The sequence below is a fragment of the Castanea sativa genome, chromosome 2, assembly GCF_040712315.1.
Source record: "Castanea sativa cultivar Marrone di Chiusa Pesio chromosome 2, ASM4071231v1".
In the NCBI taxonomy this organism is placed as follows: Eukaryota; Viridiplantae; Streptophyta; class Magnoliopsida; order Fagales; family Fagaceae; genus Castanea; species Castanea sativa.
Genome location: NC_134014.1, coordinates 49142334 through 49162959, shown reverse-complemented (window position 1 = coordinate 49162959; position 20626 = coordinate 49142334). Strand labels below are relative to the sequence as shown.

The 20626-nt window shown below is 33.6% G+C and overlaps 1 protein-coding gene across 1 annotated transcript; it reads left to right on the top strand.

Annotated features, from left to right (window-relative positions):
* Positions 1 to 2241: 2241 nt before the first annotated feature.
* On the top strand, positions 2242 to 16427 carry LOC142625932 (uncharacterized). Its single transcript, XM_075799689.1, has 23 exons — positions 2242 to 2314; positions 2711 to 2774; positions 2901 to 3341; positions 4317 to 4546; positions 4628 to 4708; positions 4894 to 5031; positions 6306 to 6430; positions 6530 to 6799; positions 8770 to 8857; positions 8935 to 9040; positions 9128 to 9241; positions 9891 to 10054; positions 10170 to 10290; positions 10579 to 10803; positions 10886 to 11076; positions 11925 to 12092; positions 12178 to 12283; positions 12645 to 12782; positions 12961 to 13119; positions 13202 to 13402; positions 14173 to 14367; positions 14455 to 14523; positions 15942 to 16427. The coding sequence occupies exons 2-23, from the start codon at positions 2727 to 2729 to the stop codon at positions 16086 to 16088; spliced, it is 3525 nt and encodes a 1174-aa protein (XP_075655804.1). The 5' UTR covers positions 2242 to 2314; positions 2711 to 2726; the 3' UTR covers positions 16089 to 16427.
* Positions 16428 to 20626: the final 4199 nt, after the last annotated feature.

Below are 20626 nucleotides of genomic sequence, written 5' to 3'. Positions count from 1 at the left end.
TCCTAGGTTCAAATCTCCCTTTTTCAATTGTTGCAAGGGAGAAAAATATTAATTGACAGAGTGATTTGTGTAAAAAGTTAAAAATAGTTGCATAGTATTACATGCTCAAAAGAGAAAATATGTATGGGTAGACGTTTTTGGATAGAGCACCCCTTATGCACAAATTACACTACATGCATTCCAAGTTTGCAATATGATAACCTCGAAATAATACAGTGATAGTGTTGATTTGTATCATCATGTGTGTGTTATAAACATAGAAGTTAAAATCCACATATTTTATAAGTTCCAATAGCATGTTGTATAACCGTACAGTTAGTATAACTTGATATTTTATCTATTACATTTCATGGGCGTTTTCATATTGATATAGTGGTTGTATATTGTTACGGTATGGTATGGTACCTAGAAAAAAGAAGAAAAAACAATGATTTTTTTTTTTGGATAGGTAGATAGTAAGAAAATGAGAGGAGAAGTTTGAATTACAAAACATAGGATAACACAAAAAATGCCATTATCACTGAGTTATCACTTAAACTCTAACATTGATTTCATATTAATTCTTGGTTATTACTTAAACGGTTGACCCGTAACCATGATTTCATAATATTTTTATGTAACACAAGCCTTTTTTTTTTGTAACATGGATTATGGACCCTAACTAATTATTAACAAATTAAAGTACGTTTACCTAGGGCAGTTTGAACATATGAATTTGGAATAGTTATTTTGTGAATTTTTTAATTGTTTTTTTATATGTGAAAAATGGTTAGAAAGGATGATCAATGTAGATTCCATACTTAGGCATTACCATAGTTGTCATTAACATCTCCCGGCCTGCCAAAGACAATTCTTAACTGTTGTTTTCTTGAAAAATTAACTCAGAATGCTTATTTTTCAATTTTTTTTTGAATGAAAAAAAATGTCAAAGAATTTTTTTTTCATATATTGTTACGGACCCAAATTTTTATTGGTTGCTTCAAGGGAACTCAAACATCCAAATTTGATAAATAAACTAATTTAAGGGAGTCTAGACCTCCGCGACTAACTAACAATTTATAATTTAGAAATTCATGACTGTTTTTTATTCATTATCAACATTTGAATTTATACAAACTTCCAAATAGATAAAGAAAATACTAACTTCCTATAATCTATTCATAAACTAATCATTATTCATCCTAATCCAAACTAACTAATCCTAATCTAAATTAATTTATTTAAATGAATAAAACATATCTCTTCCATTATTTATCCAATAGTAATTAAATAAAAATAGACTCATAACAAATACACACACACACACACTTTCAAATAGATAAAGAAAATACTATCTTCTTATAATATATCAGAAAAACTTATTTATTATTTATCCTAATCCAAACTAATCTAACTAATCCTAATCCTAATTAATTTTATTGAATAAATAAAATATATCCCTTCTATTATTTATCCCATACTAATTAAACTAAATTAGACCCATAATTAATTATATTAATTTTATTAGAAGAATTAAATTAAATTAGACTTTCTTTTTATATATATATATATATGTCTTAAAATTTACTAACTTTGTATACAATATAAAAATATTAACAATTATCAAATCAATAAATATCTTTCTTTACTCAAAAAAAAAAGAAAAAGTATTGCTTCTCTATATTTATAAAAACAAATTAGAAGTATCACTCACATTCTTTATTTTATCCCTTAGCTTTCTTGGTCTTTTTTTATTTTTTATAATATTTTTTTTTCCCATGGGAGCTTTCTTGTTCTGTAAGCTTCCACCGGAAAGGTAAAATTATTAGCAAAGATCCTTGGGTACCACAAAAATTCCAAGTCAGATTGAAAGCAAAAAGCCGTACTAACGTGACCAAACTAATCAAAATCCCAATAGTATTAGCGTCACCCACGGTGCACGGAAATAAAGAATAGAAAATTCGACCGTTTAAAAGGAAGCAGAGCCACGTAAGTCCCGCCGCGACGACCACTCGCACGTACGCTTCTGTTTGTTCCTTAAAACCTTTCGTGACCCTCCCATGTTCTATAAAACCTTCTATTTCTATTTCTGTTCAAATTTTTTAATAATTATTACTAGTAATAATAACATTAATAAAATCGAATCTCCCACTATTTTAATTTTGTTTTTTTTGTTTTTTTTCCAAAAATCTAAAAAAAGCCGAGGGAATATAAGTATATATAACTCGATGAAAGAGAAGGCAGAACCAATAGAAATAGAAGCAAAACCCATCAAATTCCGCAGTCTCTTTACACTTCGTTTTCTCTGTCTATCACTCTCTCTCTCTCTCTCACTGTAAGTAGTCTGAATGATCGATATCTCTGTCTATATAATACTTTCCATTTTTTGTTACAATACTTGCATGTGTTTCAACTAGGATTAGTAAGTTTTTTTTTCTTCTTCTTTTGTTGGTGATGTACATTCTGTGATTTTGTGTTAGTCAGATTCCGGTGAATGATTTGAGTGTTTGTGGTTTTTGTTGTGAATGTGATCATCACTGGTTATTTTGTGAGTCGGATTCCAAGAATCGTGAATTATCATGTGTTTGGTTCCCAAGAAAACTTGGTTCTAAGCAGTAATCTTGGTCCAGAAGTCACGTTTGTTATTGTTTATTAGTTTATTTACTGCAAAATATTGATTCTGGTTTTAGGATTTGTTTCTTACTCTGAGTTTGTTTTTTTCTTTGTGAAGAAGAAACCCAAGTACAATGTTCACGGAAGGACTTGACAGTGAGAATCTTAGATGGGTTCGAGGGGTAAGCCAGTACTGAATTGCATATATTTGTTATATTGTTTGTCTATGAAATTTTTTCGAGTTTTTGACTAGTTTGTTTAGTATGAGTTTTAGTGCCTTTGATTTTAATTTTGAGGATTTGTATTAGGAGGATGATATTCAGAGAAAAGAAAAATCTGAACGTGTTGACAACCTGAGGAGTAGCAATCGGGTCCTCCGATTGCCTTCTCCGGGCGTATTTGGATGTGCACGTTCACCCATAAATGCGATTTCAGTGTCGCAAACAATGCCACATGTGAGTGGCAATGATTGTGAGTCAGACATGGACTTATCCTCTGACTCAGAAAATGAGGTACATTCTTATTTCAGTTCGTCTAGAGAGACGATTCAATCGAAACAAGGAAAAGGGATCCGAGTTGGGCAGCCTCATCACACAGAAGAACTGTTGGATTCAGCCACCAGCAAAAAAGTTCCGTTTATGCAATCTATGAGTAACAAAGTTGGGGAATGTGACAGAGGAACCTACACTTTGGGTGATTGTTTGCCTAATGTTACTGCAGGGGAAAATGTGGAAAGAACTGCCAAGCAGGTTTCCTATTATGCATAATCATGTTGAATTGTGAATGCTTGCTATTGAAATTGTTTTACAGTAAAACAATACAAAGCTATACTGTGAAATATATGAAAGCAACGATGCCTGACCGCGTAAAGTTATCTTTACTAACTAAGCACAATTAGAACCAAGTTATATAAGGTTAAAATTATTGTTTGATGCCTCTACATGATGAAATGATGATCTTTCTATTTTTCCCCTGTGGGTTTGATTACCCTGATGATGATGCCTCTACCTGTTGCCATATTCAAAATTAAGAGGGTTCTAAATATTGCATAGTTAATTGTTTTGATCAACTTGTTTATAATTATATGTAGTGATCTAGTTGCTATGAACATTTTTTATGGTTATTGAAAGGTCTAAATGCTAGAGAAAGCTTTCTGATGGAAATAGTATAGGTACTGTCTGACAATAAGGCAAGTTCATCATCATTCTTTGCTGGCCTATCGCTTATGGGATTCATTAAGAGTGATAAGATAAATATTTTTATTAGTGCATAGTAAATAAGTTAGTCCTCCACAACCATTAACACTTTGCATACGCATAATACAAACTATACTAGGTTAGTAGGTTATACCAGAAATCAAGGGGTGGGCATTGTTCATAACCATAAATATTGACCTTTTTACTTTGGATGTAAATTTTTTGTTGCAGGAAAATTTTTTGAGTTATCTGTACATCTTTGTTCAGTGATTGGCTTGTAGCTTATATAGAGTTTAGATCAATATGCAGGTGGGCCATGAAAAAGCATTATTAGATCTGAAGCATAACTGTTGATGTTTTATATTCAATGTACAAACCTCTTATCTTATGGATGTTTATTTAGATTTTAGACAAATAGATAAGATTGAGAAAGGTTTCTTGCCAATTTTCTGCCCAAGTCATTCTCTTATTGATTGTGTAAATCTTAGTTTACTCTCATTGGATTCTCAGCTGGACAAGTGCCTGCAGGATTTTTATGGAAGAGGACTGCAGAATAAGAAGCCTTTGGATAATTGTATTCCCAGTGCGCCTCCATTTGTTGGGTCTGAATCTGACTTAGAGCAAACTTCTGAGCAAATTTTAACTTTTAAAGCACATGGGACACCTTCCCTTTCATATTCAAGTGTTTCTGCCACCACAAATGATTCAAAAGAATCAAGAAATACAACTGGTCATGGAATTCCTAACCAATCAACTAGGTTTGTCTATACGTGTTTTCTACATCTATTTATTTTGTTTATTTCTCTATTTACAAGAAGTTATTGGTGATCTGCCATTAGGCATCACGAGACCTCTGCTGGTTTTGAAGTCGATGCATCTTCAGTTTCTTTGCCTACTCAATGCCCCACGTTTCATGCAAGGTTAGTTAGGTTGCTGAACTATAATTTGGGCATACAGTTTTCTCTTGGTTTTTAACTTCAGTGTCAAAGATTACTGTGCCCTCTTGAGTTTAATGGTTATTAATTTACGAGTGTGGTTATTATTTTTATTAGTCCAATAACTATTTCCACTGTACTTTCTTCTGTGTTGCATGAATTGCATTCAGTGGGCAAGGTAAATGGTGTGCTTTGTTCTCATATGAAGCATGTTGTCGTCTCTGTCTTCACTCATGGTCTCAGCACCACTGCATGGAAGCTCCCTATTTCTTGAATGATGATTTTGCAGCGTTGCGAGAGGCATTTGGGTGAGTGCAAGGTGTCATTATTTTTCTTACTCTTGAGTGAGAATGTCTATTACCAAAAAAACAGATGTACAATGAATTCCAAACCCAATTTAGAGGTCCCTAATCACTCAAATACCTACTCAATAAACTTTTTTTAAAAAAGAAGCTACTCACAAAGAAACAGAAAATCAACATAAATTCAAGCATAATTAGAATGCTCAAAGGATGAGAAATTTTCACACTTTGGTTGTTTCAAGGTAGTTTCATAGCTACCTCCATAACTTTCTTATTTAGTTTCAATATGATTGACTTAGGTATCTCCTTATTCACTCAAATCTCAACACATATTCAGTCATAACCAAGTATTGTCCGATGACTAGTAGGCTCATCTGCATTCATGGGCTCACCAAGGATGCTAGTAATATATTCCAATCCTTCCTTAGACCACATTACTATGTGCAGGTTATAGTTTAACCCAAACTGGCATGCTGTCAAAAATAATCTTTCTGAATTCCAAATCATGGTACCATTTCTTGAGGACAATGAGACCCTATGTACATAAAGTCTTTCATCTTTTCAATAATGGTTATTTATGTATCAAATTTTTTTTTTTGAGGACAGTGATCTTGCCTACAATATTGTCAGGGACACCATCAAGTATGCCGCCCAAAATTTCCACATTGGAAAACTGGAAAATAAAAACCCTTTATATTTATTATTATTTATAAGTAATGGGACTATGTTTTTGTCTAGCTTATTAATACCCTTTGCTGCTTTAAGAATTATGAAAACAAGATTCTGTCTGTGTCCTGATATGTGGAAAGGAATAATTAGAAGTTGAGCTATGAATGGGAAGACACAGGGAGAGTTGTAGTTACGATAGGACTATTCCTAGGAGAAGCATTTCACCTTCTTCCCAAAAAATTTTCTAACTGTTTAAAACAACAAGTCAAAAGGGGGTAGTTGTTCATGTGACACTGGAGATGCTTTGACTCCAAGCAAAAGATCTTTTGTTCCAGTGAAGCTTTAGTGAATAAATCACGCTTTTTATTGGTGGTAGATTCTTGCTCTGTTGTCTCCTCTTTTTAGCTTTGGTTTGCATTTTAGCAGATGTTGGTACTGAAATGGGCTTAGGGAACTGAATCTTATTTCCCATAATTTGTAATTTGTATATATCTTATTTCTTTAATACACATGCAGTGCTGTCTAATGACATCATATTTAAGTTTAGTTTGCATTTTATAATTGTAACAGGTTTTACTTTCATTATTCCTCTTTTTGGCCTTATAATGCAGTTTACGATGTGTATTATTACAACCAGATGAAGAACTATTGGCGAAACGATCTCCAGAGATAGTCAGTGAGGGAGCTGCTCCAAAATCTAGGAAAACTTTGGGCAAAATGAAAATGCAGCTTCAAGGTACTGTCATATTATATTCATCAAGGCATTTTTGTTGTGGCTTTAATGATAATTTCAAGGCTTGATACTATTCATTTAATATATTTGGTCATTGCACAGTGCGTAAAGTGAAAATGGGTTTAGACCTGCCTGCTTGCTGCAGATTTTCACTTGTAAAGCCACAAATGATTAAATCAGGATCACTTCGTTCATATATCTCCAAATTTAAATCAAATCTATATTCTGAATGGGAAGCTACAAGGAAAGTTCAGGTTGCAAGTGATACTCCTGCAAATGGTTCACGCAGCCAGTTTAAAAGACAGGTCTCTGGGCTTTTAAAATCCGGGATGACTCCTATGCACAATAGTTCTTCAAAGGAAGTAGTGTCAGGTATGTAAGTTCCTTGTACTATCCTGGATTGGTTACATATATATATATACACACACAATTTGTACCTGTGAAACTTCGCCAAAGCTGGGAAGTAAGTAGTCATGACAATTGCATACACTCGTGAAGTTTGATCCCAAGCTTATGAGGATGTGAATTCTATAACACAATCACTCCCTCCATAGTCATACATTTTTGCGATGATTTTCCTCACAGTGCTAGCCCACATCATTTGCAGGCTTCTTCTTTTGGTTCGTGACTTACATTTTTCTATTGTCAAAATAACACTTATTCCTTTACTTGGAATTGCTTAATTTATACATTTTTGAGATGATTTTCCTCACAGTGCTAGCCCACACCATCTGCAGGCTTCTTCTTGTCATTTGTGACTTACGTTTTTCTATTGTGCAAAATAACACTTATTCCTTTACTTGGAATTGCTTAATTTTTAAGCCTTAGAAGCTACAAAGAAAACCTGCACATTTGAAGAATTTATGAAGTTCACTATTAGTTAAATCGTTCAGTGATAATCCAGATCCATCTATTCTTCTCGCATTGATTCATCAACGAGGATCATGTTAAAAGCCAGTCATTGGATGAATCGTCTCTCATCAGTGAAGTCTTTGGACATTCAGGACTTATAGCTTCAGGACATAGCTCCTCACTCCTTATCAATTAGGCAGGAAAATGACCTTTCTGGCTATCTTCGTCCAAGGGGGCTTAGGATTCATACTCATAGGAAATAGACCCTTCTGGTTTAGCTGCTAGGCATTTAGCTTGAGACTTCAGGACACTCATACAGTGGCGTACAAAGCTGCCTACCAGCTCTTTCAAATGGCTTAGGCTTGCTAAAGGATGGCCATAAGCTAGCTTTTTTTGGAGTTTAGCGTAGGATAGTACAAGAAACGGTTTGCCCCCTTTCCAAACCTCTCCTTGATCAGATTATGCTTTCTGAAATGTGGGCTGCATATTAGGGGGTGGGGTGGGTTAACTGTTTTTGAATGTTGTATGAATTCAATTAGTGTGTTGGGGCAGTACATTCACCCTGGCAGATCAATATGTTTTAGAATGTGGTTGTGTTAAAATTTTTTACATTTCTTTGTTCACTTCTTCAGGAATGAGATAAATGAAGGAAGAAAAACTAAAGCTCTTTCTGTGTTAAGAGGTGTGCACATAGGCATTAGAGTGAAACAGAGAAGAATTTTTTTTCTTCTCCTGATAGGAGCATTTTGTTACCCTGTTCAAATATGCATTGTCCCTCCACCATGAATTTTAGAAGAAATGAAACAGGAGATGGTTCCTCATGACACTACTTCCTATGACTTCCAAGGATTTTTCATGCTCTGACGGGCTAGCATAGTAACAGCAGCACCTTTCAGAACATCTCATGAGTGTGATTTAATGCAGTTCCAATTAAGTAAAGAAATAACAGATCCAAAATATCATTTAATTTGTCATCCTATGGAGCTTTCTTTACACTTAGCTTATATGGGTCTATGGAATAGTTGACTTATTAATTTTACATTTTAAATCCATTTCCTTTTAGAAGACATCTCATGGGCATGATTTTAACATAGCAGCGATAGCGCCAACTGAGTAAAGAAATAATAGATCTGAATTTATCATTTTAATTTGGCATCCTGTGGAGCTTGCTTTACGTTTAAGATTTTTAAGGCCCATAGAATAACTTGAATTATTCATTTTACAGTCTAAATCAATTGCATTTTTCTGATATTTACTGAGCAAAGAAGTCAAGAAAGGAAGCTGCTTCTGAATAAGAAAACTGTTCTCTTCTGGGCTTTAGGAGAACAAAAACTGTAGTTATAGGAAGCATGTGTCTAAATCCACCACACAACAGTGTAATGAGTAGCTATAACCAATTTATTTAATGTCTTCATGCTATAAGAGTAATATTTGATCTTCCTTTCTTTAATGAGCATCTTACTTAAGTTGATGAAATGATCTGTTATCAGAACGATATTCTTGTTGGTTGAGATTGAAAAATTCATCTGAGGAGGATGCAGTTGAAATGCAACCTGGATCTGGTGAAACACATGTGTTGTATGTACCTTTTCCTTTCTGTATTTGTTCCTTTTTGTTTCTTGGAGGTGTGCATTTGTTAAATTATTTTAATGTAGCTTTCCAGATAGTCATGGTGATGATCTGATTATTGAAGTTCAAGATTCCAAAAGACAGTATAAGGGTCATGTCCTAGCTCAAGTGGCCTCTATCGCTGATGAACCGGTAAGATTTTGAGAATTCACCTATATTCTGTATGGATTGGGTAGGGAAATAATTATACTTGTAGGTTTAAATATTGGTTCAATGAAGGGAAACAAGCTTCGATGGTGGCCTATATTTCATGAGCCAGAGCATGAACTGGTCGGCAGAGTACAACTCTACATAAGCTATTCAATAACTCCAGATGAGAATAAGCATCTAAAGGTACATGCAATATTTCATCCTTCAATAACTAAAAAAAGAAGATGAAGAAGAATAAAATTAATTCAGTTTACAATTAATTTTCTTTGGCTGTTTTGCATTAAAAGAAAGTTCCATGTAAAGAAATGTCAAGAAAGAGAGGGCCAATATATTCCATATTATGTCTTTGTATTTAAGGGATATATACCTATGAAATTAATATGTGTGTGTGTGTTTATAAATTTGTTTATGTGTGTTCTTAGGCTTTGTTTTTTTCAACACTATCAGTATTTTGGCGGCCAATATTCTTAAAATGCCTAGTTTCGATTGTAGTTCAAAAGCTGAATATCTTATGTTCTAAATAATTGTCTTCATATATAAGTAGTATTGGACAACTAAAAGGGGTTCGATTCCATTTTAATCTTATTTATTGAATGCACACATACATTTTCAAAGGTTCCTTTGGCTTCCCAGCCTGCCTTCTTTCTGTTGAAAGAGAATCCACTTCTTGCCTTCTTGGTTTGAAAAAATATCACCTCTGTATGAAATAGTTAATAATGTGGCCTACAGTACATATGAAATTGGTTCAATATCATCAATTGTTTAAGCGCAATCTTTACATCTTGATAATCTTGGCTATAGAATTAAGGTTTTGTTCACTTTTTTCTTCTAGTGTGGCTCTGTTGCGGAAACTGTGGCGTATGACTTCGTGTTGGAAGTTGCAATGAAAGTTCAACATATTCAGCAAAGAAATTTGTTGCTACATGGCCCTTGGAAGTGGTTAGTATCCGAGTTTGCATCTTATTATGGAGTATCAGATGCATACACCCGACTAAGGTAATGGGAAATGGTTGAATGGGTACTTTTATGATGTCAACTATGATAATTTTGTAATGCATAGTTGGAAATTTAAACTGCTATTACATTGGGTAATTTCTTATACTACTAGCAGATACCTTTCCTATGTCATGGATATGGCTACACCCACAGAAGACTGTCTGACTTTGATACATGAGTTTCTATTGCCAGTATTTATGAAAAGCAAAGGCAAGATTGCATTAAGTCACCAAGAGGTACGAGCTAATCTTTCACCACAGTTTTCTTTAATATTCATGCTACCTTTCATGTTTTTGTAGTCTTGGAAAAATTCTCAGCTTCATAAATAAAATTTGAAAGTCAAGATAAACAATGTTTTAATATTTCAGATTGTAATGATTTGACTGTGAACATGTTACAGTTGCTAATAATTTATCTCAAATGTGTTCTCTTCATTTGATTTTCATATTTTAAGTTAGTAGTACATTTACAGCAGGGATTATTTGATTTCTAACTTTGTGGATGTATTGCAAAATATCAATCAGAATCGTATTCTAGGGGAGATTGAGGATAAAGTTCAGCAGATCATTAAATTGGTTTTTGAGAACTACAAGTTGCTAGATGAATCTTCCCCATCAGGGATGATGGATGATTTCAAGCCTGCCACTAGGATGATACCTCCTGCTTTGATCCCTGCTGTTAAGCTATATGGTTTACTGCATGATGTTCTAAATCCTGAGGCACAGTTGAAATTATGCAGATATTTTCAGGTTTTAGAAAATAATTTCTTTATGATTATGCTTCCTTTTAATGTCTTTCCATTCTTCTGATGAAGTGCCAATGATTGTACAGGTTGCCGCAAAAAAGAGGTCAAGAAGGCACTTAGCAGAAACAGATGAGCTTATCTTGAGTAGTGAAGGGGCGACATTTATGGATCCCATGTCTCTTTCAACTTCTTATCAGAAGATGAATTCCCTTATTCGTAATTTCAGAAATGAAATTTTCACTGACATTGAAATCCACAATCAGCATGTGCTTCCAAGGTAAAATCTTCTCATTGTAACATTGGTAATTTATCCACATTAAATATGTAAATATTCTTGGTGTACCTCAGATGTTATGAATGTAATTATCTTTTTTTTTTTTATGGTTAATCTTATAATTGGAGGTTAGTTGGTATCTTCATTTGCCTTTTGGAAGCCTGGATTTCTTAGTTATTGACTTCTTGTACTATGACCACATTTTTGGACTCTTGTTGTTTCCTTGTTTGGGTAATCTATAGCTTTAAGTTCATACTCTATTTATTTAGGCATTTATCATCTAATTTATCCTGCTCCTCAATTTACTATTGTATAAATGCTTCCAAAAAATGAACAAAGTTTATTAGTATTTGGTCCTTGTTCTCTGTAATACCATGTTTGAAAAATAATAGCATCTGTCTACTTTCCACTCCTCTCTCTTCTTTTCTTTAAGTGGGGTTAGTGTCTATTTTCTCCTCTCTTGCTCTTTTATTTATGAGCCAAAGGTTTTTATATAGTCCTTATAACTAAGAAAATCTACATCAATGAGTAAGCGTCATCAAGAAAACAGTGATAATAATATTATGAGCACATGCCTTTATTGTAAATTCCTCCTATATTTGCATACTTTTACATATGGAAATGTGAACTTTATTAGATTTAGGAGCAGATAAAGATATGCTTGTGTTCACATCCTTTCTTGTGCAATTTTTAATCAAAAGTCATTGCATTATCTCTTTTCTTTTTTCTTTTTTTGATACTTTTCATGGTGATTCATGTAGACATTTGTTCTTAAAAGAGTAGTTTAAACAACTAATTGATATACCTGAAATCTTAATTCTCATTGGCATTCCATATTGACTTTTATGCAGTTTTATAGACCTTCCAAATCTTTCTTCAGCTATTTATAGTTTGGAGCTTTGCAATAGATTGTGTGCATTCCTTGTTGCATGTTCTCCTCCTAGCCTTTCAGCTCATGTTGCAGAACTTGTTATTGCAACAGCAGACTTCCAAAGGGATCTTGCAAGCTGGAACATAAAGTAATTATTTTCTCTTATTTTTACTACATACTGAAGTGTCATGTTTGTCTCTCTGTGATCTCTATCCACTAATCGTATTCTTCAGTCCTGTCAAAGGTGGGGTTGATGCAAAAGAGATGTTCCAAGACTATATTAACCGCTGGATTCAAGAAAAGCGTCTTTCTTTGCTTGAGTCCTGCAAATTAGACAAGGTACATTTATTTTTTTGCAGTAACTTGTTGAACTCAAGTTCGGTAGAATCTGTTGTTTATATTGGTAGCTTTATAGATTATGATTTCATGTTTACTATAGTTTCCTTACTTTTTTGTCATAATCCAAGGATGTTTCTGAACATGGATTTTGCTTTTCATTTTGCTCAATCACTACAATTTATAGAAAATTTAAGAATGCCTTTGTAGAGCTTTTAGCCAATTTAAATTTGCATAATATTTCCTGCATGACTGGGTCAGAAGCATGTAGACACCACTTGCACCAAACATGAATATCTGAAAGGAACTCTCAGATATTCACATAACACATAACGATTAACATTGTAAATTGATTATTTTCAAGGTGAAATGGTTAGGTGTCAGAACCCGATACTCAACAACTCCTTTTGTTGAAGAGTTGTATGATCGGCTAAATGAAACATTGGATGAATATGAAGTCATCATTTGTCGTTGGCCCAAATACATGTGTCACTTGGAGAAGGTATGTCCAAATATGGTTCTTCATTACTGGGCTTTCTTTTGTTACTTTATTTTTGGCTTTCTTAAGTTTTGTCTATTGATGGATTATGAAAGACAAGACATGGAGGATTTGAAAATTAACCCAAACTTGAGATTGCATGTACTCATATGTGTTTTGGCTTCTCTTTTTTTATAAAAAGGTTATAGAAGATATTGAGAGGGCAATTCTTGAAGCTTTGGACAAGCAGTATGCTGATGTTTTAACACCATTGAAGGACAATCTGACATCAAAAATATATGGCCTCAAATATGTCCAGAAAATTGCTAAACGAAGTGACACCTACGTTGCTCCAGATGAGGTTACTTTGATTCTTAGTTTGTATAGCTGCACTGGTATGTTTCTTTTTATATGGGAAATTATAACATATATTTTATTTTCAGTTAGGAATTCTTTTAAATTCCATGAGAAGGATGTTGGATGTGCTGCGGCCAAAAATAGAAACACACCTGAGTTTGTGGAGTTCTTGCATCCCTCATGATGGAGGCACTACCAGAGAAGATTGTTCTAGTGAAGTAAGCGTGATGCTTAGAGCCAAATTCAGAAGTTACCTTCATGCAGTTGTGGAGAAACTTGCAGAGAATGTGAGTACCCTTTGAAAGAAAACTTAAGATCTATTGTACAAAATGTTAAAGAATGTTGCTAGAACATAAATTTACTAAAAAAGTCTATGATTATTGAAGACAGGAGTTTGATAAATCAATCTCCAATGCAAGGTGAAATTAAAGTGATTGATAGCAGCCTCAAGTGGTAGCACAATGGCTGGGGACCATGTATCATGAAGCCTAGCTCACTAGTACAAAACTTAAGGCGAAAAACTTAATTATCTAAAAAAGAAAATAAGTGGTTGGTAGCTCTTAGTTTAGAATATTTTAAAAAAAATTTGACTTGACAACCAGCTTTTTAAAATTTGTAGGTTCGGTAGATATTATTATTATTGCTTTGGTTATGAAGCACCTTCATTTTTTACTATTCTTACAATCTATTAGATCTCTTGTTTATGGTGATCTTTTATTGCCAACTATTTTTCTTGACAACCAATGCAATGGTTCCTATAAATTAACATCAAATTCCAATGAAAAAACATGATTTTCATCCATCTGTGGCCATATTGGCACCCCCTTATTCTTCTTTTATATTTCTTTTTCATTCAAAAATAGCACAAACCCATTGGGTTTTGAACCAATGACCTCACCCAGTGGAGGAAGTGCCGTTTGAGTCAAAGCTCAGTGGTGGCATGTTCTATCTTTTGCAACACAGCACATCTTCATATCCACTTAAATCAGTTGAATTAGATTTTGACCATTCAAATCGGTTAATGGGTTTTGCCTCTGGTTTTTTTTGGTACATGCAGACTAGATTGCAGCATGAAACAAATTTGAAAAAGATCATTCAACACTTAACGGAAAATGCGGTAGAATCAGACATACAAAATAGAATGCAGCCTTTGAGGAATATCCTAATAAGGACAATAGATCAGCTCCATACTATCGTTGAACCTAATGTGTTTCTAGCAATATGCCGTGGTTTTTGGGACAGGATGGGGCAGGTAAAATTATACTTGGAGCATTTCATCTTCAAACTTTTCTGGATTATGAATGTGAGTTGGTTTTTCATTCTTTACCTTTCTCCACAGGATATACTACGTAGTTTGGAAAACAGGAGAGAAAACAGGTCATATAAAGGCTTGCGAATTGCAGTTTCTGTAAGTAGAATCACAGCCACTAACTTTCTTCTTGAAATTGAATTTATCTGTTGCAGGACAGATTCAATTCAATCTTATAAAATTCTAAGTAAAAATTAACTTGTGAAAGTTTTAACATCCAATCCTCTTCTATGTGGAACTGATGAACTCTACACCAAACCGTCTTGGGCTGATTGTAGGTCTGGCCACTGCTGTCAGTAGTTTAACTATATTATCATCATTATCATTTGAGCTGACATAATTTACATACCGGGAAGTTAACGACCTTTCCTCATTTAGTTGGAAAAAGAATATAAATTTTTCCTTCAACTCCCTCTTAAAACATTACATCGCACCTCACATCTCAAGTATTTAGAAAATATTTGAAAAAATGTGCTCTCTTGTTCTTTTGAGATGAATGCTGAAAAAAATTAAATATTGGAGTTTTATTCTCAATTTCTTATTATGACCTCCAAAACCTTGTTGAACCAATTTTTAGCCACTATTACCAACACTGGCTTTGTTCAATTGTAAGCTATATCCACCATGGTTGGTCTTACATCCACCACTTCAACCCTCCACTGGAATTCACAACCACATACCACCCAAACCACCACTGTCATACCCTTCCTTGGATTACAGCTTACTCCGCCACCATATTTTGCTTAAAACTGCCTATGAAGAACAAATACAAGGAGAGAGGGACTATGTAACAGTGGGGATGGATTTTACTCAATGGAAGGGGAGTGAAGAGAGAAAAAATTGAAATTACAAAATTACTCTTATGGTTCCTTCAAGACAATGATATTAGGTTGACATCATTTTGGTTCATAAAATTGTTGTATTCTGCTATTCTTCCTCAGTGAGAACTATGTTAGTAACACTGTAAATGTAAATATATCTGCTAATCTACGTATTTATTGGTTAAGTCCTGCTCTTGGTTTGGAAGTTCTCGACTACCAAACCTAAGCTAAACTGTCTGTGAGACTAGTGGTGATAATCTCCACTATGTAAATTGGACTTGTGACATAATTTTATCAAGTGGCTTTGTTAATCTATCTGGACAAGCTCCAGCTGTGTTTAGTTATCAATTACACTTGCATGATATCACTTACATGTTTGAGAATGAGAGAGCATTACATACCATGCTGTATATGCCACTCTTTGACATTCCTATTGCGTAAAAATAATTGCAGTCTGACAATGCAGCCAAAGAACCTAACAAACATCTGTCTGATTAATAGTTTGATGCGTTTGGAAGTTTTCAAACCTCTTTGCTAGATAGGTTTTGTTTTGGTTTGATCTAGTCATAAACTTGAAAGTATACTTAAAACGGAATTGGCATACAAGAAGTTTCAAAGCCCTTTTATATTATCAAGAAAACCTTTTCATTGACATATAGTTTTATCTTCTAATCATCTGTGTTGTTGAATTCATAGATTTTGGATGACATATTTACATCAGAGATACAGCAATTGCTTGGGAACACACTGCAAGAGAAAGATTTGGAGCCGCCGCCAAATATTATGGAAGTGCGGTCCTTGCTCTGTAGTGATACTTTTAAATACAAGGACAACTACTATTAGTTCTATTTTTTTCTGTAAATACAAAATTAATGAGAGGGTGTTCAGTTTTAATTTCATACCATTGGAGAGTAAACGAAAAGTGGGCATGGGGACAACGAATCATCGTTGATGATACAGGTACGTAGTTCAGGATAATGCAGTCTCCTACCGACAAGTTTTTGGCAATTTTGAACTGGTTCTCTCAATTTTTTGTAGGTTGACCACCATATCCTCAATAATATATTTTCATTTCCTTTGTTCCTTTCTTTCCTTTTGGAATATGTAAAATTTTGGGAACTCCATAGTGTCCTAGGCTATTTTTAAGTGGTCTCAATTTTTTTTATGAAATATTGTAAATAATAATAAAAATTTTGTCATATTATTTTTGGCAACTATCTTTTTGCATTTTATTCTTTGAAGATCTTGAGTGCTGCTGATTTAGGTTTCTTTGTATTATTTGTTTTGGATGCATGAATAATGAGTTCCAATGTATGTTTGATTGAAAGTTAGTTTGTTGTGACATGATGATGAGCTCCACCCCACTTCGTCACGTGTGACTTCAATCAAGTCTAACCTAAGGTTTTCTTTTTGAGTTGGTTAAAGACTCGAATGGTGCAAGGCTGACTACTCAACATAGAAAACTTTGAGGCATAAGAAGGTCGTTCCCTGTGCGGGGAAAACATTGCACATACACTGCATCTATATGTTTGGTAAACCGTTGTTGTTATACCACGTTGCCGTCAATGATTTGTCACTTATTTATATCTCATAATCAGCAGGTAATCAAATGCCAACCAAGTGTATCAAAATTTGTTGGCCCTTCGAGTTCTATTTCTATGTACAATACCATGTTTTATATTTATTTATTTATCCTTTAAGCGGTGCTACAAATACTTCCAATTTAAGTTCTAATCGGTCTTCCATAAAAAAAAAATCGGTCTTCCATAAATAAAAAAAAAGTACAAATCCGTTCAACTACGTTCCTTATTTGACGTGAACAAGAACTTTGTTTTGGTGAATGTCCTTTTCAATTACGTTCTTTATTTTTTCCCAAAAATTGTCTTCCCTCTTGCCTTTTTAGCCAATCTTTTTATACTTTAATTTCAAATGAGGCTTGCGAATTCAAACATGGTTAAAAGTTAAAACTTAAAATTCAAAGGTCCTTAGAGTCTTTGAATTTTGCATTGGCAGAAGAGTTGGCCTAGTATAAAGTCAGAGCAATAAATGTATTAGTATGTATTACCAATAGGCAATAGGCAATAGGCAATAGGCAATAGGCAATGGGCCTTGACGCTGCAAATGTCTTGCACGTATCCATGTGTCTCAAGAGTCTCAACTTTGAAAGTTTAGACGGGTTTGTGTTTCAAATTTCAATTGCTTTTAGGATTTTGGGGTGTGAGAGACAGGACGGAACCAGGATTTGAACCTAGGGGCCAAAGTATGAACCAAAAAAAATTTATGTGACATGGTTTATTAAAACAAAATCATGGTAGACGAGAAATTGCACTTTATTACGTAAATATTTAAGTCAAGAAGGATATAATATGAACCAAAAAAATTGAAAGTTACAACATGATATTCTAACCTTTTTCGAAGAAGAAAAAAAGAAGAAGAGGACTTCAGATCTCTAGATTTTGGATAATTAGAATTAATATGTTGATTTTATCATGTTGACTAATTTATCAATATGATAATCTCATACTTTTGGATGCAACTGAAAATCACACTAATGAAGTTTTTCAAAACTTTGTTTGAGGATTTTAAAAAATTGGGATATCAACATTAAAGATTGGCAATGATATGTCACCAATATTGGCTTCTAAAATAATTTTGGAATTTTATCTTTTGAAAAAAATAGAAATATTGTAATTCACTTTCCCATAATTTATAAATCAATTTAAAGAGTCATATAAATTGTTGTAACCCCGTAAGAGATTTTTTTTTTCTATGAGATTTTTTTTGTTATGAATTATTGAATTATGATATTGGTGAATTGGGAATTTTTGGTTATAAATTAGAGATTTTTTGTTCATCCTATATACTATCTAAATTTTTCAAAAAATTTGGGGCTTGGGGGGGGGGGGGGCGGCATGGCCCCCAGCCCCTTAGTGGGTCTGTCCCTGGTGAGTGAGGCCTCTGCATGCACAAAAAAATTGATGACTTTTTTTAAACTTTTGTTGAGTTGACAAGTTTTCATTAGTTATAATCGCATCCATTGATATTATTTTTTAACTTACAACTTAATAGGTGTCAAATTTTTTGTATATTTAAACTTTCTTTGAGAGTATTTGCTTGGAGCTTCAAAGGATTTCAGTCCAATTGGGATTTAGCTATTGGACCCCATAAATTTTGGGGCACTGAGGTAGGTTTAAATTTCTTTGGAAGTGAGTAAATCTATCAAACAAAAAATAAAATAAAATTGTATGGTTTGGAGTAATGATTTATATTAATTAGAAAAATCAAGTGCGTACTTGATGATCTCACGGCATATTTTATATTTTAAATACATCCAAATATCAAGTTTAATAAAAGAGTTTTTTTAGTGTCTGTTTGGCAAATATTATTTTACTATTTAGCTCATTTTTGCTACTATTCATGGGTTATACTGTACTATTTCAGTTAACTTTTATCTTTATTTACAGTATTTTCAACAAAAAAATTTCAATTTCAATTAAATAAGTGGATTTCAAACGTAACCATAGTATCATTTTATTATCAAGTTTTGTGACATTCCTTTATAGAAAATGCATTTCCTTATAGCTTCTAGTAGTAATAGATATTAGTGTCTCTTAGGGTTGGTGAACTTATGAAATGACTTACGGAGTTTGAAGTGTCCAATGAAAAAGATGAATGAAAATACTAAACATGTCTTTTTCTAGAAAAGGTGGGTGGGTTCATGAAAAGTATTCTTGATTTGAAGTGCATATATGATACATCCAAAATAATGTCTCCCACTTAAAATTATTACTTCGGTAGCTTCCCAGAAATTTCCAGCCAAATTAGGAACATAATTTCATAATGCCTATTTGATTCATCGTAACAAAAGTTGCAGAAACTTTAAAAAGAAAAAAAAGGGTACGTAAAATAATCTTTTATTAGTAAAATACTAAAAGACAATACTCATGCTTTGGGAGACTTATAAACAAGATGATCGAACTCTCTTCCAATCAAAAAAATAAAAATTGATGTTTCCAATCCAAGTTCATCCATAATTAGTGAATGCATATATTCACTGGGTCCCATCCACGTGGATCGACCACGTGCACGATGCAAATTCATTCTAGCCTTTCATGGAGCAATCTCCTCCATATTCATCTACTAGCTAGAAATAAGAAAAGCCAACGGTTGCTCCTCCTCTTAACCTTTTATTATATGAAGAAACGAATTATGCTGTTTTGGAGGGAATAATGCTATTTGCAATTGGCAAATTGGTATGAGAACTTGGGGCCCAACAGAGGCATGAGCCAATTATAATCTCAAGTATATTTGCAAAAGTGAGTGAGATACAACTACAAGTCTACAACACTACTTGCATTACAACCAAAGAAACATTGAACAAAAAAACCAGAAGGATACAAGATTACAAGTTGCATGGCCCCCACACCCACAGCTGCAATGCTAAATTCCAAACGTTCGGTGTTTGGTCATGTTCACATGCCCCCAACCAAAAGAGAAATCCAAAATGCAAACTGCATTCTAGTTCCTAGTTTCTTTCCTTTGCTCCCCTCTCCCCCACAAAATTGCCACGTTCTATGATAATTGTTCTTAATTATCATACTAAGACAATCAATTTTATATATATATATAGAAAATATAGGGCCCCTTGGGGCGTGGCGCTTTGGTTGGAGTCTCAAACCTGGTCACACTTGCGAGTTCAAGAATTGCCGGGTTTGAGTTGTGCACTTCTAAAAATGTTATGCCACGATGCGAATAGCCCTAACGTGCCTAGGAGTGTCCCACGCCATCAATAGCGGATTCATGTGAGCTGGGTCAATGATCACACGTGAGGGCCTTTTTTTCATCAAAAAAAAATATATAGAAAATCTAGGATTCAAATCTAAGTTTAATATTCAAGAATAACACTTTAATAATTAAGTTAATTGAAATTCACAACATTAATTATCTTATTTTTAAAGAATTTCATCAAAACAAGGAAGCATTACACGAGATTAGAACACACACTATTATATTATCTATTAAAAAAAAAATCATTTCAAGATTTGGAACACGGCAATTTTCCTTTATTGGTTGACATTTTTTCTCTTTTGAATCTAATATTCTTTTTTCTTTTTTTTGGTTAAGAAAACGGATCTATATTCCTAGTATTTTACTTGCCAAATTTTTTTTTTTGAGTGGTTGACCTCAAGCCAATAGCCTTGATGCCTGTGACGGTAGGTTGTTCGAGCTTTCGAGAAAGCTCTTTTGGACTTTTAGAGCATCCACAGCGGTGGAGTCAAATTTTTAGCTTTTTAGCATTATAAAAAGTCATTTTATTTATTTTACATTCTCACATTCAACAACGGTGGTTTTATTTTAGCTTTTAATATAATAAAATAATA